The 16,873-nt window shown below is 63.8% G+C and overlaps 2 protein-coding genes across 2 annotated transcripts; both read right to left on the bottom strand.

The window, feature by feature from the left end:
* Window positions 1-393: 393 nt before the first annotated feature.
* On the bottom strand, window positions 394-5,483 carry SUV39H1 (SUV39H1 histone lysine methyltransferase). Its single transcript, XM_066570451.1, has 6 exons — window positions 5,437-5,483; window positions 4,589-4,734; window positions 2,651-3,313; window positions 1,837-1,983; window positions 1,414-1,543; window positions 394-591 (listed from the first exon to the last, which is right to left on the bottom strand). The coding sequence occupies exons 1-6, from the start codon at window positions 5,453-5,455 to the stop codon at window positions 452-454; spliced, it is 1,245 nt and encodes a 414-aa protein (XP_066426548.1). The 5' UTR covers window positions 5,456-5,483; the 3' UTR covers window positions 394-451.
* A 563-nt stretch (window positions 5,484-6,046) lies between these two features.
* WAS (WASP actin nucleation promoting factor) lies at window positions 6,047-16,155 on the bottom strand. The gene is made up of 14 exons (XM_066570231.1): window positions 15,871-16,155; window positions 14,049-14,129; window positions 12,537-12,716; window positions 11,872-11,958; window positions 11,282-11,378; window positions 10,422-10,460; window positions 10,281-10,319; window positions 9,337-9,446; window positions 9,227-9,276; window positions 8,666-8,708; window positions 7,338-7,839; window positions 6,917-7,239; window positions 6,391-6,493; window positions 6,047-6,304 (listed from the first exon to the last, which is right to left on the bottom strand). The coding sequence occupies exons 1-14, from the start codon at window positions 16,153-16,155 to the stop codon at window positions 6,252-6,254; spliced, it is 1,992 nt and encodes a 663-aa protein (XP_066426328.1). The 3' UTR covers window positions 6,047-6,251.
* Between the last annotated feature and the right edge of the window lie 718 nt (window positions 16,156-16,873).

Here is a 16,873-nt window from a genome sequence, read left to right as displayed (position 1 = left end):
AGCCCCCCAAAATTCCCCCAGCACGGCCTTGGAAGAACTGCACAGGTGTTGTCATCATGTGGCACTCACAGCACACCTGGATCCCCAAAACACACCTGGACCCCCCAACCCCCCCACCTGGAACCCCCAAAACCCCACCTGGATCCCCCAAACCCCACCTGGACCCTCCAAACCCCACCTGGATCCCCCAAACCCACCTGGAGCCCCCCAAAATTCCCCCAGCACGGCCTTGGAAGAACTGCACAGGTGTTGTCATCATGTGGCACTCACAGCACACCTGGATCCCCAAAACACACCTGGATCCCCTAAACCCCACCTGGACCCCCCCAAACCCCACCTGGACCCCCCAAATCCCCTCAGCCCCCCCCATTCCCCGCCCCGGGCGCTGCGGGCGGCAGTGGAGGCGTGGCCCAGGTGTGCGGTGGGTGTGGCCGGAGGTGGCCCAGGTGTTTCAGAACAGGTACTTGCGGCACGAGGCCGCCCCGCACTTGCACTCGATGCGGCCGCGGGCGCGGGGGGAGCCCCCCAGGGACCCCCCCACCAGCCCAAAGTTGGAGTCCATGCGGGTGCTCTCGGCGTCCACGGGGTCCACTGCGGGGAAAGGTGCGCTCAGGTACCGCCCAGGTGTGACCAGGAACTGCCCAGGTGTGCTCAGGAACCGCCCAGGTGTGACCAGGAACCCCCAAGGTGTGCTCAGGTACCACCCAGGTGTGACCAGGAACCCCCCAGGTGTGCTCAGGAACCGCCCAGGTGTGACCAGGAACCCCCCAGGTGTGCTCAGGAACCGCCCAGGTGTGACCAGGAACCCCCCAGGTGTGCTCAGGAACCGCCCAGGTGTGACCAGGAACCCCCCAGGTGTGCTCAGGAACCGCCCAGGTGTGACCAGGAACCCCCCAGGTGTGACCAGGAACCCCCCCAGGTGTGGCTCTGACTCCCCCAGGTGTGACCAGGACCCACCCAGGTGTGACCAGGAACCCCCCAGGTGTGCTCAGGAACCACCCAGGTGTGACCAGGACCTACCCAGGTGTGGCTCTGACTCCCCCAGGTGTGGCCAGGAGTCCCCCAGGTGTGACCAGGACCCACCCAGGTGTGGCTCTGACTCTCCCAGGTGTGACCAGGAACCCCCCAGGTGTGGCCAGGAACCCCCCGGGTGTGGCCCTGACCCCCCCCAGGTGTGGCCAGGGACAGGTGTGTGACAGGTGTGACAGGTGTGTGCCAGGTACAGGTGTGTGCCAGGTACAGGTGTGTGCCAGGTACCGTGCATGTTGTAGTTGAAGGTGAGCCCGGATGGGTTTCAGGGCAGGTACAGGTGTGTGATATGGGCATGTACAGGTGTGCCAGGTACAGGTGTGTGCCAGGTACAGGTGTGTGGCAGGTACAGGTGTGTGGCAGGTACAGGTGTGTGGCAGGTACCGTGCATGTTGTAGTCGAAGGTGAGCTCCTCCCCGGCCCGGATGGGCCTGGTGGCGAACAGGGCGATGCGCGGCAGCCGCTGGTCCAGGTTCTCGATGAACACGTTGTACACCTGCAGGTTGGGGTCACACTGCCCCGCCCCCCCGGGTGAGCCACGCCCCCCCAGGTGAGCCCCACCCACAGCACCTGACCCACCCAACCAGGTGAGACACACCTGGCAGGTGAGCCCCACCCACAGCTGGGGGAAGAGGTGCTGGAAGCTCCACCCACAAGAGAGGTAAGGCCTCATCGGTGGGCAGGTAAACCACACCTGAGCCCAGGTAAACCACACCTGTGGGCAGGTTAAAACCCACACCTGAGCCCAGGTAAGCCCACCCCAAGCCCAGGTAAGGCCACACCTGAGCCCAGGTAAGCCGCACTCACGCTGTGGTTGACGAAGTGCGAGATGTTGCCGTAGTGGGCGGCGTCCACGGTGTACACGTCCTCCACGTAGTCCAGGTCAAACAGGTACGTGGCGCCCTGGCGGTCGTACACCTGTCCCCGGCGCTCCGCCTCCTCCGAGGTGATGATCTGGGACAGGGACACATTTGTCACACACCTGGGGCACACCTGAACCACCCCACACACCTGGGCACACCTATACCACACCTGGCACACACCTGGGGAACATCTGAACCACACCTGTCACACACCTGGGCACACCTGAACCACCCCACACACCTGGGCACACCTGTACCTTCTCACACCTGCACCGTGTCACACCTGTCACGCACCTGGGGCACACCTGATCCCCACATACCTGGGGCACACCTGAACTGTGTCACACCTGTCCCACACCTGTGGTGCTCACCTCTCCCACGTACTCCATGACGAAGGAGTTCTTGCGGATGCGCTGTAAGGTGCGCACGCCCCAGCCCTGTCACACACACCTGTACTGTGTCACACACACCTGTATCACACACCTGTACTCTGTCCCACACACCTGTACTGTGTCACACCTGTTACACACACCTGTACTGTGCCACACACACCTGTACAGTGTCACACACACCTGTACAGTGTCACACACACCTGTATCACACCTGTGCAGTGTCACACACACCTGTGCAGTGTCACACACACCTGTCCCACACCTGTACAGTGTCACACACACCTGTACAGTGTCACACACACCCGTATCACACCTGTACAGTGTCACACACCCCTGTCCCACACCTGTCCCACCTGTGGCGCTCACCTCTCCCACGTACTCCATGACGAAGGAGTTCTTGCGGATGCGCTGCAGCGTGCGCACGCCCCAGCCGCGCCCGTCGCCGGTGCGGAAGATGCACAGGTCGTAGCGGATGCCGCGCTGCACCACGCGGTTGGGGCACTCGGCGCCGCAGCGGCAGCGCGAGTTGCACTCGTAGATGGGCAGCCCTGCCCGGATCCGCACCTGCCCGGCCTCGTTGTAGGCGAACCTGTTGCGCGAGGCGCCCGGGCAGCAGCCCCCGGCCAGCGTGGCCTCGGCCAGGCAGTCCCGGCACTCGCAGCCGGCCGCCACGGGGGTCAGCGCCACGCCCGCGCCCACCTTGTACTCGTTGACGTAGACGAAGTCGCGGGGCGGCCCGTGCAGGTCCACCTCGTTCTCCACGGCGATGCGGCCGCGGTGGCTGCGCGTGCGGTTCAGGTGGCGCTCCCAGCGCCGCAGTGCCCGCCGCTGCTCCGCCTTCTGCGCCAGGTAGGACACGGCGCGGGCGGGGAGCCCGCGGGGCCCCGGCCGCACCGGCCCACCCGGCGCTCGGGCCAGGTCGGCGTGCAGCTGCTGCAGCAGCCCCCGGCAGCGCAGGTTGCGGCGCGGCTCCCAGGTGTTGGCAGTGGAGGGGTAACCGCGCCACTTCACCAGGTAGAACTCCTCGTCCTGGATGGGGGGGGATAATGGGGGGTTAGGGGTACGGGGGTGGGCTGTGGGGATCCCCCCCGTGGGGACTCGGAAGGTTCTGGAGTGACCCCAATGTCTGGAGACACTGTGGGGTCTCACAGGGTCAGGAAGGACACGGGAACATGGGGGAGTCCGAGGGTCTCATGAGGTATGGGGAGTTATGGAGTGACCCCACTGTCCAGAGACTCCTGGGGTCTCATAAGGTCTCAGGGGTCCTGGAGTGACCCCAGTGTGAGGGTCCTGTAGGGCCAAATAGGGTCTGGGGGGTCCTGGAGAGACCCCAATGTCTGGAGACACTGTGGGGTCTCACAGGGTCAGGAAGGACACAGGGATCTGGGGGAGTATGAGGGTCTCATGAGGTCTGGGGGTCTGGAGTGACCCCAATGTCCAGAGAGCCTGTGGGATCTTGAGGGACACTGGAGGTCAGGAGTGACACAGGAATGTGGGGGACTCCAAGGGTCTCATGAGGTCTGGAGATCCTGGAGTAACCCCAGTGTGGGGGTCCCGTGGGGTCTAATAGGGTCAGGGGGGTCCTGGAGTGACCCCAATGTCCAGGGACCCTTTGGGGCCTGACAGGGTCAGAGGTTCTTGGGGGGTCACTTCCCAGCTTGGGGTTCCCAGGTCAGTTCCTAGTTCAGGGGTCCCGGTTTGGGGGTCCCTGAGGGGGTCCCTGTGTCTGTGAGGGGGTCCCAGTTTGGGGGTCCTGCTGTCTGTGGGGGTCCCAGTTAGGGAGCCCTGGGTGAGTTCCTGGTGTCTGTGGGGGTCCCGGATCGGGGGTCCCAGCTCAGGGGGTCCTGCTGTCTGGGGGGCCTCATAAAGGGGTCCCGGTTCAGGATTCCCGGTTTGGGGATCCTGCTGTCTGTGGGGTTGCTGTTTGAGGGTCCCAGTTCGGGGGTCCTGCTGTCTGTGGGGTCCCAGTTCGGGGGTCCCGGTTTGGGGATCCTGCTGTCTGTGGGGTCGCTGTTCGAGGGTCACAGTTTGGGGGTCTTGCTCTCTATGGGATCCCAGTTCGGGGGTCCTGCTGTCTGTGGGGTCCCAGTTCGGGGCTCCCAGTTTGGGGGTCCTGGTGTCTTGGGGCCCCGGTTCGGGGGTCCCGGTTCAGGGGGTCCTGCTGTCTGGGGGGCCTCATAAAGGGGTCCCAGTTTGGGGGTCCTGCTCTCTGTGGGGTCCCAGTTCGGGGGTCCCGGTTCAGGGGCCCCGCTCTCTGTGGAGTCCCGGTTCGGGGGTCCGGTTCGGGGGTCCCGCGGCCCTCACCCGCACTCTCCGGTAGTCGCACAGCAGCTCCACCTCGAAGTCGGCGAGGTTGCGGCGGGTGACGCCGAGGGCGCGGCACCGCACGCGCTGCAGCCGGCACAGCTCCTGCAGCTGCGACCACGGCGACAGGCAGCACACGGAGCACTCTGGGGGTGTCACCGAGGGGTGGGGACACACCGGGGGACAACGTGAGGGGACAGGTGACACCACAGACCCCCCCCGGGCCCGCCCAGCCCAGCCCGCACCGCTCGCTCTGTCGCGACAGGCAGCACATGGAGCACCCTGCGGGTGTCACCGAAGGGTAGGGACACACACGGGGGACAACGTGAGGGGACAGGTGACACCGCAGACCCCCCCCCAACCTCACAGAGCTCCCCCAGACCCTCCTGCACCGCTCGCTCTGTCGCGACAGGCAGCACATGGAGCACCCTTGCGGGTGTCACCGAGGGGAGGGGACACACGACGGCCGGGGGCCGTGAGGGGACAGGTGACACCACAGCCCCCCCCTCACCTCACACAGCCCCCCCCCACCCCGGGCCCGCCCACACCGCTCGCTCTGTCGCGACCACACGACAGCGACCACACGGGGCACTCCGGGGGGGTGGACACCGGGTGGGTGAGGGGGCACTGGGGGGGAAATTTGGGGAAAGGACAGCGCCCCCCCCCCGTCCCCTCACACGCTCCCCTCCCCCCCCTCAGCGCGTTCCCGCCACTTTTCCCTCCCCCGTCCCCTCAGGCGCCAACGGCCGCGCGCGGGAAGCGGCGCCGTCCCCTCAGAGCCCCCCCCGCCCCTGATTTCCCCCTCACGCTCCCTCGAAGACCCCTCGGGCCCGCCCCGCTCGCGCCACCTTTTAAATTTTCCGCCATTTTCAGCCGCCGCCGCTTTTTTTTTGTCTTTTTCCGCCTTTTCCCTTTTTTTTTCTGGCGACGCTTCCGCCCAGCGGGCAGCGCGAGGGGCGGGGCTTCCTCCGCCCGCGCCCAGCGTCTATTGGCTGAATCTAAAGCTGATTTGCATACTGACAGCTGGCTGCTCGCCTTCCATTGGCTGGCGACGTGATTTATTTGCATACTGACAGCTACCCGCCCGTCCTCTATTGGTCGCCGCGCCGCTTCATTTGCATAATATCTGATCCCGCCATTGGTCGCCCCGTGGGTAGATTTGCATATCACTCCCAGCAGCACCCGCGAAGCCTCATTTACATACTAGCCCGAATTGAGCGATTTCCATTGGCCGCTGCGCTGTCTCATTTGCATACCGCTCCCAGCATCCCCCGCGCACGGCGCCGATCCCGAATTCCGCCGTTTTTCCCCATTTTCCCCGCGGTTTTCCTGGTTCGGAGCCGCGGGGAGCGCCGGGATTCCCTGGGAGCCTCTCCCCGAGCCGCTCCATTCCCGCTTCCCCTCCTCGAGCCGGGCTCATTAAACGGTAATTAATTAATTAATTAACGAGGCGAGTGGTCACGTGACTCCTGCGTTTATTTGGTACCTACGGGGGTTGGGGTGGGGGAAATTTGGATGGGATGGGAAGGGGAGGAAAAACCGAGGCCCCTCCCCCCCGAGCTAGGGGAGGGGCACAGACGGGGTGGGGAGGCGTGGGGGGGGCACATTTTGGGTCTGGGGGCGTCCTTAGAAGCGGGGGGGAAGAGGGGGATGGGGAGGGGTCTCAATCGTCCCATTCATCATCATCTTCCTCCTCCTCGCTGGCCGTGCCTTCATCTGGGGAGGGTGAAAAATGGGGGGTCAGGGGGGTTTTTAGGGGGGGTTTTGGGGTTTCGGGGGGGTTTTTTGGGGAGGGGTCTCACCCGAGGAATGGATGACGCGGCTTCGTTTCTGCATCACGTCCATCAGGGCCCCCACGAGCCCCCCAGCGCCGGGACCCGCGCCCACCTCGGGGGTCTCAGGGGTCTGGAAGGGGAGGGGGGCACGGGGAGAGGTCAGGCAGGACCCCCCCCCCCCCACAAGAAATGATAACGGGACCACCCACCCCCAAAAAAAACGGGCATGGAACAGCCCCTCCCCCATCCCATGGGGTCCCCCATAGGTCACGGGAGCCCCCCTTGGAGCCCCCTCCCCCCTCACAGAGCATCCCACCTCCCCCATTTTGGGGTCCCACCCCCCATTTTGGGGTCCCATCCCTTTTTCGGGGGGTCCTACCCTCCTTTTTGGGGGTCCCACCGCTGATTTTGGGATCCCAGACCCCCTCCAGAAGCTTCCAGCTCCCACCCCGGGGTCCCACCCCCCCCCCATTTTTGGAGTCCCACCCCCCCATTTTTGGACTCCCACCCCCCGTTTTTGGTGTCCCCACGCCCCCATTTCTGGGGTCCCCACCTTGTTGAGCGTCACCCCCTGGCGGATCTGGTCCAGCAGCGCCCCCCGGCCCGGGGGGGTCGCGGGGGGGGCGCCCCCGGAGGGGGGAGGGGGCGGCGGAGGAGGGGGAGGGGGAGGAGCGGCCGCTCCGGAGGGGGCGGAGCCTCGCGGGGGAGGGGCGGGGCCTCGCGGAGGGGGCGGTGCCGGGGGAGGGGCGGTGCCGGCGCGGGGTGGGGGAGGGGCCGGGAGCCCCGAGCGGGAGCGGCCGGAGGAGGGGGGAGGGGCGGGGGGAGGGGGGGCGGGGCTGCCGCGGCCCGGGGGGGGAGGGGGCGGCCCTGGGGGAGGGGAGAGAGAGAGAAGGGGGCGGGGTCAGAGGGGGCACAGGGGGGCACGGAGACCCTCGGAGGGTCCCCAGGTACCCCCCAGGTGTGCCCAGCCCCACCCCCAGGTATCCCCAGGTGTGCCCAGGTCCTGTCCAGGTGTCCCCAGGTGTGCCCAGGTCTTGTCCAGGTGTGCCCAGGTGTCCTCAAGTGTCCCCAGGTGCCTCCCAGATGTGCCTTGGTGCCCCCCGGTGCCTCAGCCCCAGCCCCAGGTGTGCCCAGGTATCCCCAGGTGTCTCTGTGTCCCTCCCAAGTCCCTCCCAGCTGTCCCCAGATGCCCACAGGTGTGTCCAGGTCCCTCCCAAGTGTCCCCAGGTGCCCACAGCTGTGCCCAGGTCCCTCCCAGCTGTCCCCAGCTGTCCCCAGGTGTGCCCCCAGGTGTGCCCAGGTGTGCCCAGGTGTGTGCCCACCCTGCCTGCCCATCTCCTCGCGCACGGCCTGCAGCCCCCCCTGGCGCTCGATGAAGTCGTGGATCAGCCGCGAGGTCTCGGCGTCGGCCAAGTGGCGCTCGCTGACCCCGGCCTGGGCGAAGAGCGAGCGCAGGGCGGGGTCCAGGGCGGCCAGCTGGGGACAGGGACAGGGACAGGGACACGCTGAGGGGTCAGTGCCACACACCGAGGGGTCAGTGACACACATTGAGGGATCAGTGACACACATTGAGGGGTCAGTGACACACTGAGGGGTCAGTGTCACACATTGAGGGGTCAGTGACACACTGAGGGGTCAGTGTCACACATTGAGGGGTCAGTGACACACACCGAGGGGTCAGTGACACACACTGAGGGATCAGTGACACACATTGAGGGGTCAGTGACACACTGAGGGGTCAGTGTCACACACTGAGGGGTCAGTGTCACACCCCCCAGGTCACTGTCACCCCATGGGACAGGAGTGACCACAGGGTAGAGTCCAGGGTGGTCAGCTGGGACAGGGACAGGGACAGGGACAGGGGACAGGGACAGGGACAGGGGACATGGGGCAGGGACAGGGATGGGGACAGGGGACACAGGACAGGGACGGGGACAGGGACAGGGGACATGGGACAGGGATGGGGACAGGGGACAGGGACAAGGACAAGGGACAGGGACAGGGATGGGGACAGGGGACACGGGACAGGGGACACGGGACAGGGATGGGGACACGGGACAGGGACAGGGATGGGGACAGGGGACAGGGGACAGGGACAGGGACACATTGAGGGGTCAGTGTCACACATTGAGGGGTCAGTGTCACACACTGAGGGGTCAGTGTCACCCCCCAGGTCACTGTCACCCCATGGGGACCCCAGCTGGGACAGGGACACACTGAGGGGTCAATGTCACCCCCAGGGTCAGCGTCACCAACCATGGGGGACACAGAGGGGGGGACGTGGCCGGGAGGTGTCACCTACATCAAAGCCACCGCTGGGGTCCCACCCGACGTGACTGACGTGCCTGGGGGGGCAGGGGAGGGGACAGAGGTGAGACCCCTCCCCCCTGAACCCCACAGACCCCCATAAACCCCAAAGACCCCCCCTGAACTTTCCCTGAACCCCACAGACCCCAAAACCCCCTGGAGACCCCCCCAAAACCCTCCCAAAACCCCAAATCCCCCCAAATCCCCCCAAACCCCCCCACACCCTACAGCCGCCCTGTGCCCCCCCCAACCCCAAACCCACCCAGACCCCAAATCCCCCCCAGAGACCCCAAAACCCCCCAGGCCCTAAAACTCCCCCCAAATCCCTCCCACAGACCCCAAAGCCCCCCACCCCCCCCCAAAACCTCCCCAAAACCCCAACCAACCCCACAGCCCCCAAATCCCCCAGCCCCAAAATCCCCCCCAGAGACCCCAAACCCCCCCACCTCAAATCCCAGAGACCCCAAAACCCCTCAAACCCCCCCAAACGCCCCCCACCCCAAACCCCTCCAAGCCCCCAGCCCCAAAATCCCCCCCCAGACCACCCCAGACCCACTTGAAGCCGGAGGGGACCCCGATATCGGCCTTGGAGATTTTCTTGCGCCCCTTGGAGATTTTCTTGCGCCCCCTCCCCTTTTTGTGCTCCCCGGGGGGGGGTCCCGAGGCGGGGGAGGGTCCCGAGGTGGGGGAGGGTCCCGAGGGGGGGCTGGGCAGCCCCCGGTACCGGCTGGGGGTGATGTCGGGGTTGGGGATGGGCACGGCCGGGATGGGGGGGCCTGGGGGGGAAAAAATCGTTATGGGGACCCCCCCCTACCGCACCCCGTTATGGGGAGAACCCCAAAATTCCCCAAAAGACCCCAAAATTCCTCCCCAAAAGACCCCAAAATCCCCACCCAAAACACACAGAGACCCCAAAATTCCTCCCCAGAGACCCAAAATCCCTCCCCAAACCACCCAGAGACCCCCTCAAAGATCCAAAATCACCCCAGAGACACCAAAACCACCCCAGAAACTCCAAATTTTCCCCCAGAGACCCCAAAATTCCCCCCAGAGACCCCAAAATCCCCACCCAAAACACACAGAGACCCCAAAATTCCCCCCAGAGACCCCAAAATCCCCACCCAAAACACACAGAGACCCCAAAATTCCCCCCAGAGACCCCCTCAAAGATCCAAACCCACCTCAGAAACCCCAAAACCACCCCAGAAACCCCAAATCCTCCCCCGAGACCCCAAAATTTCCCCCCAGAGACCCCAAAATTCCCCTCCAGAAAACCCCAAAGATCCCCAAATCCCCCCCAGATACCCCAAACACCCCAAAACCACCCCAGAAACCCAAAAATCCCCCCCAGAGACCCCAAACCTGCCCCAAAGACCCCAAAATCCTCCCAGGGACCCCAAAATCCCCCCCCAAAACCATCCCAGAGACCCCAAACCTGTCCCAAAGACCCCAGAATCACCCCAAAACCCCCCCAGTTTCCCCCCAAATTCCCTTCTGGGCCCTCCCTAAGCCCCCTAAATAGGGCAGAACCCCCCAAAAATGGGGCAGAACCCCCCAAAAATGGGACAGAACCCCCCAAAAATGGGGCAGGACCCCCCTCCCCCACTCACCCTCAGGGTTGAGGGTCCTGGGGAGGCTCCCCCGACGCTCTGGGGGGGCACAGGGAGGGTCAGTGGGGGTGAGGACCCCCCCAAATGACCCCAAAACCCCCCAAAATCGCCCCAAAATCCCCCGGGGGGGTCAGGACTCACCATGGCCGGGGGGTGGGGGAGGGGGCAGCGGCTGCTTCTCTGTGGGGGGAGAAAAGGGGGGTCAGAGGAGGGGGGGAGGGGCGGTTTGGGGGGTCCCGGGAGGATTTTGGGGGAGGGGGAGGGGGGGGTCCTCAGAGGATTTTTTGGGAGTTCCCCCAGAGGATTTTGGGGCGTTCCGAGGGGATTTGGGGGGGTTCTGGTGCAGTTTTGGGGTCCTCAGGTGCATTTTGGGGATGCAAGGTGGATTTTGGGGGTCCCCAGGTGCATTTTGGAGGTGCCCAGGTGGATCCAGGTGGATTTTGGGGGTCCCCAGGGGCATTTTGGATGTTCCCAGGTGCATTTCGGGGCTCCCCACATGGATTTTGAAGGTCCCCAGGTGCATTTTAGGGGTTCCCAGTTGTATCTTGGGGGTCCCCCGGTGCATTTTGGGGCTCCCCACGTGGATTTTGAAGCTCCCCAGGTGCATTTTAGGAAGTCCCAGGTGCATTTTAGATGTCCCCAGGTGCATTTTGGGGCTCCCCACATGGATTTTGGATGTCCCCAGGTGCATTTTGGGGCTCCCCACATGGATTTTGGATGTCCCCAGGTGCATTTTGGGGTTCCCAGGTGCATTTTAGGGGTCCCCAGGTGCATTTTGGGGTTCCCAGGTGCATTTTAGGGGTCCCCAGGTGCATTTTGGATGTCCCAGGTGCATTTTGGGGCTCCCCAGGTGCATTTTAGATGTCCCCAGGTGCATTTGGGGGCTCCCCACATGGATTTTGGATGTCCCCACATGGATTTTGGATGTCCCCAGATGTATTTTGGGGTTCCCGGGTGCATTTTGGGGGTCCCCAGGTGCATTTTGGGGAGGGGTCTCTCACCCGCCCGCTGCTGCCGCCGCCGCAGCCTCTCCTGGACTCGGCCCTCGAACGTCGCAGCCTCGGCCTCAGACGCGAAGTTCAGCCCCGCCCACCCCTCCTGAGCCAATCAGGAGCGGCCGTGGGCAGCCAGGCCACGCCCACTTACCCAGAACCACACCCACCTTTAGCCAAACCACACCCACTTTCCCTTATATGGCACTAATCTATTGGCCACACCCATCAAGCACCAAAGCCACGCCCATTTCCCTTATATGGTCATGCTGCATTCATACCTGCCTATAAAAGACCGCACCCACTGACAGCCACGCCCATTTCCCTTATATGGTCATGCCCCATTGCAAACAGGCCACACCTACCTCAAGATGACCACACCCATATCTGACCACACCCACTTTATCGAGACCACGCCCTCCCCAAATTGGCCCTGCCCCAAAGCCCCACCCGTTTAAGCCCCTCCCCCTTGACCACACCCATAATGGCTCCTCCCATCTGTGGCCACCTCCAGCCCCACCCACTGACCCCACCCAAATTTAGCCACACCCCCTATCACGCCCTCCCTTGGCCACGCCCCCCAAGCCCCGCCCACTCACGTGGCTGACAAAGGTGTGGAAAAAGGGGGTGGGGGTCTTGTAGCCCATCCCCCCCTGCAGCTCCTGCTCCCACCACAGCTCCCCGGCCTGGGGGGGACAAATTTCGGGTCAAGGACCCCCAAAAACCCCCCAGGGACCCCCAAAACCCCCCAGGACCCCCACTCAATCCCAATCCCCTCGATCTCCCCCCATCCCAGGATTTTGGGGACCCCCCCAGGATTTTGGGGACCCCCCCCAAGATTTTAGGACCCCTCTGTGATTTTGGGGTCCCCCCCAGAATTTGGGACCCCCCCTCAAATAAAAGGAGAATGATGAAGTGGAACCAGCAGGGGCTGTATTGGACCCACCCCCTTGGGTTTCAGGGACCCCCCCCCCCCAGAATTTTGGGGTCCCCCTCATGGATTTTCGGGACCTCCCAAGATTTTAGGACCCCTCTGTGATTTTGGGGTCCCCCCCCAAAATTTGGGACCCCCCTCATATAAGAGGACGATGAAGAAGTGGAAGCACCAGCATTGTCCTGAACCCACCCCGCCCTTGGGTTTTAGCAATTCCCCAAGGACTTTAGGGACCCCCCCCCAGAATTTTGGGGTCCCCCCCATGGATTTTGGGGTCCTCCCCGAGATTTTGGGGTCCCCCCCGAGGGGTTTTGGGGTCCCCCGACTCACGGGCAGGCGGAAGATGCGGATGAAGTAGGAGCGCCGGGGGCTGTCCCGGACCAGGCAGGCGACGCCGCAGCCCCGGAGGCTCCAGGAGCCCCCCGGGACCCCCCCGGGACCCCCCGGGACCCCCCCAGGGACCCCCCCGGGCTCGGCCACCACCAGCTGGACCACGGCGGTCACCAGGGTCTGTGGGGGGACACGGGGGTGGGACACGGGGCACCCCAAAATCCAACCTGGGAACCCCAAAATCCCCCAAGGCTGCCCTGAAACCCCACCAGAGAGCCCAAAATCCAACCCAGACACCCCAAAATCCAGCCCAGGGACCCCAAAATCCCCCAAGGCTGCCCCGAAACCCCACCAGAGAGCCCAAAATCCAACCCAGACACCCCAAAATCCAGCCAAGAGATCCTAAAATCCAGCCCAGGGACCCCAAAATCCCCCAAGACCGCCCCAAAACGCCACCAGAGACCCCTAAATCCAGCCCAGACACCCCAAATCCATCTCCAAGACCCCAAAATCCAGCCCAGGAAGCCCAAAATGGCCTCAGAGAACCCAAAATCCCCCAAGACCGCCCCAAATTCCATCCCAGAGACCCCAAAATCCCCCAAGACCACCCCAAAAATCTCCAAGAGACCCCAAAATCCATCCCAGACACCCCAAATTCCAGCCCAGGGACCCCAAAATGGCCCCAGAGAACCCAAAATCCCCCAAGACCACCCCAAAATCCATCCCAGAGACCCCAAAATCCAGCCAAGAAATGCCCTCAAACCCCCCCATTTCCCCCTTCCCAGTCCCTCCCAGTCCCTCCCAGTCCCTCAAACCTCCCCCCCCAAACCCCCCAAAATCTTCCCCATCCTACCCTAAATCCGCCCCCAATCCCCCTTAAATCCCCCTTAACCCCCCCCAGTCCCTCCAATTCTCTCCCAGTTCCCTCCCAGTCCCCCCCAGTTCCCTCCCAGTCCCTCCCAGTCCCCCCCAGTTCCCCCCCAGTCCCCCGAGATCCCTTCCCACTCCCTCCCAGTCTCTCCCAGTGCCCCCCCAATCCCCTCTCAATTCCCTCCCAGTTCCCCCCAGTCCCTCCCAGTTCCCTCCCAGTCCCTCCCAATTCCCTCCCAGTCCCTCCCAGTCTCTCCCAGTCCCTCCCAGTCTCTCCCAGTCTCTCCCAGTTCCCTCCCATTCCCTCCCAGTCCCCCAGTTCCTTCCAGTCTCTCCCAATCCCCTCCCAGTCTCTCCCAGTCTCTCCCATTCCCTCCCAGTCCCCCCAGTTCCCTCCCAGTCTCTCCCAGTCCCTCCCAGTTCCCTCCCAGTTCCCTCCCAGTCCCCCCAGTTCCTCCCAATCCCCTCCCCATTCCCTCCCAGTCCCCCCAATTCCCTCCCAGTCCCCCCAGTTCCTCCCAGTCCCTCCCAGTTCCCCCCAGTCTCTCCCAATCCCCTCCCATTCCCTCCCAGTTCCCTCCCATTCTCTCCCAGTCCTTCCCAGTCCCCCCCAGTTCCCTCCCAGTCCCCCCAGTTCCTCACCACGCATTTCCTGCCCAGCACCTCGAAGATCCTCAGGTTCTCCTGCTCCCCCAGCAGCTCCGAGGGGACGTTGTCCCCCCCCTGTCGCCCCCCCCGGCTCATCCCCAGATTTTTGGGACCCCCCAAAAAATTCCTAGAACCCCAAAACCGCCTTGGGAGCCCCAAAAATCCCCCTGAGAACCCCAAAAAATCCCACAGGACCCCCCCAAAATCTGCCTGGGAACCCCCAAAATCCTCCTGGGGATCCCAAAAGACCCCTGGGACCCCCCAAAATCCCCTCTGGGACCCCCCAAAACCCCCCCGGAGCCGCCCCCCAAAAATCTCTGGGTGCCCCCGGGGCCTCTTCCGGCCGGAAGCACCCAAAGGTGGCGGGGACGTCACCTCCGGACTGGGGGAACTGGGAGGGACTGGGGGGGAACTGGGGGGGACTGGGAGGGACTGGGAGAGATTGGGAGGGACTGGGGGCAACTGGGAGGGATTGGGGGCAACTGGGAGGGACTGGGAGGGAACTGGGGGGGACTGGGGGCAACTGGGAAGGAACTGGGGGGGACTGGGAAGGGGAACTGGGAGGGTCTGGCGGAACTGGGAGGGACTGAGAAATGGAACTGGGAGGGACTGGGAGGGACTGGGGGGGAACTGGGAGGGACTGGGGGGGAACTGGGAGGGACTGGGAGGGACTGGGGGGCAACTGGGAGGGACTGGGAGGGATTGGGGGCAACTGGGAGGGACTGGGAGGGACTGGGGGCAACTGGGAGGGACTGGGTGAGACTGGGGGGAAACTGGGAGGGACTGAGAAAGGGAACTGGGAGGGACTGGGAAGGGGAACTGGGGTCACTGGGAGGGGACTGGGAGGGAACTGGGAGGGCACTGGGGGGGCACTGAGAAGGAAACTGGGAGTACTGGGAGGGAGCACTGCAGGGACTGGGAAAGGGAACTGGGGGAACTGGGAGCAAACTGGGAACACTGGGAAAATCCCAGTCCTGGCCCCGCCCGTGCCCGCACCCTCCCAGTTCATACTGGGAACTGCCCAGTTCATACTGGGAATGGGAAATCCCTTCCCAGTCCATACTGGGAGCTCCCAGTCCCCCCCAGTCCATACTGGGAACCTCCAACCCCTTCCCAGTCCATACTGGGAACTTCCCAGTCCCTCCCAGTTCATACTGGGAACCCCAAATTCTCTCCCAAGTCCATACTGGGAGGCCCAAACTCCCTCCCAGTCCCTACTGGGATCCCCCAGTCCCTCCCAGTCCATACTGGGAACTTCCCAGTCCCTCCCAGTCCATACTGGGAGCCCCCAACTCCTTCCCAGTCCCTCCCATTCCATATTGGGAGCCCCAAACCCCTTCCCAGTCCATACTGGGAGCCCCAAACTCCCTCCCAGTCCCTCCCAGTCCCTACTGGGAGCCCCCAGTCCCTCCCAGTCCATACTGGGAGCCCCAAACTCCTTCCCAGTCCCTCCCAGTCCATACTGGGAGCCCCCAGTCCCTCCCAGTCCCTACTGGGAGCCCCGAACTCCCTCTCAGTCCATACTGGGAGCCACAAACTCCTTCCCAGTCCATACTGGGAGGCCCCAGTCCCTCCCAGTCCCTCCCAGTCCATACTGGGAGCCACACCAGTATCGGGCATCGTTTATTGGCGATTCCGGCACCTCTGGGACCCCCCCGGGACCCCCCCCCGGGCTGGGGGGGGGAGGGGCAATAAATAAAGGGGGGGGAGGGGAGAAGGCACCCAGGGTGGAGGGGGGGGGGGCAGGAACTGGTTTGTACTGGTCCATACTGGGAGAAGGCCTGTGGGCATCAACACAGCAGCGGGGGCACCCTACCGGTCCATACTGGTCTGTACTGGTCCGTACTGGGAGCACGCAAGGCCACGCGGGTGAGGAGAGCTCTGGACTGGTTTGGACTGGTTTGGACTGGTCTGTACTGGTTTGGACTGGTCCATACTGGTCCATGCTGGGAGGACCCAAGGCCACGCCGGTGAAGAACTCCCAGTTTGGCTGCCGGACTGGTCCATACTGGTCCGTACTGGGATGGCTGAAGGCCATGGCAAGGCACTGGTCCGTACTGGTCCGTACTGGTCCGTACTGGTCCGGCACAAGGCGATGCATGTGGGGGTCTCCCAGTTGGGCTCCCAGCTCCTTCCTGCTCCAAACTGGTCCATACTGGTCCGTACTGGTCTGGCCCAAGGCATTGTAGATCCAAGAGTTCCCAGGCGAGTGGTTGGTACTGGTTCGTACTGGTTTGTACTGGGATGTCCCACAGTGGTGCAGAACCCAGCAGGGAGGCACTGGGCTCTACTGGTTCATACTGGTTTATACTGGGATGTCCCACAGTGGTGCAGAACCCAGCAGGGAGGCACTGGGCTCTACTGGTTCATACTGGTTTGTACTGGGATGTCCCACGGTGGTAGGCGAGTGGTTGGTACTGGTTCATACTGGTTTGTACTGGGATGTCCCACGGTGGTGCAGATCCCAGCAGGGAGGCACTGGGCTCTACTGGTTCATACTGGGAGGGGTCTCTGGGGAGGTCATGGGGAGGCCTGGGGGTCCCTGCTGACCCCATGGTGGCCTTGGGGACCCCAAAGGGACCCACCTGTCCCCATGTGGAGTCCCCAGGTTGTCCTGCAGACCCCGGCAGTGACCAAAGGGTCCCCAGGGTGACCCCAGGACCTCCTGGAGATGCTTTTTGGGGTCACCACGGTGTCCTACAGGTTCTCACACTCAGTTTAGGAGTCCCCATGAGGGTTTGGGGGGTCCCTGGAGATGTTCTGTGGGGTCACCACCTTGTCCTACAAACCCACAGTGGCTTTGGAGCCCCTCGTGATGA

Source organism: Molothrus aeneus, unplaced genomic scaffold (assembly GCF_037042795.1).
Source record: "Molothrus aeneus isolate 106 unplaced genomic scaffold, BPBGC_Maene_1.0 scaffold_30, whole genome shotgun sequence".
Lineage (NCBI taxonomy): Eukaryota > Metazoa > Chordata > Aves > Passeriformes > Icteridae > Molothrus > Molothrus aeneus.
The sequence above is the reverse complement of the archived record's forward strand: the minus strand, read 5'-3'. Positions and strand labels throughout refer to the sequence as shown.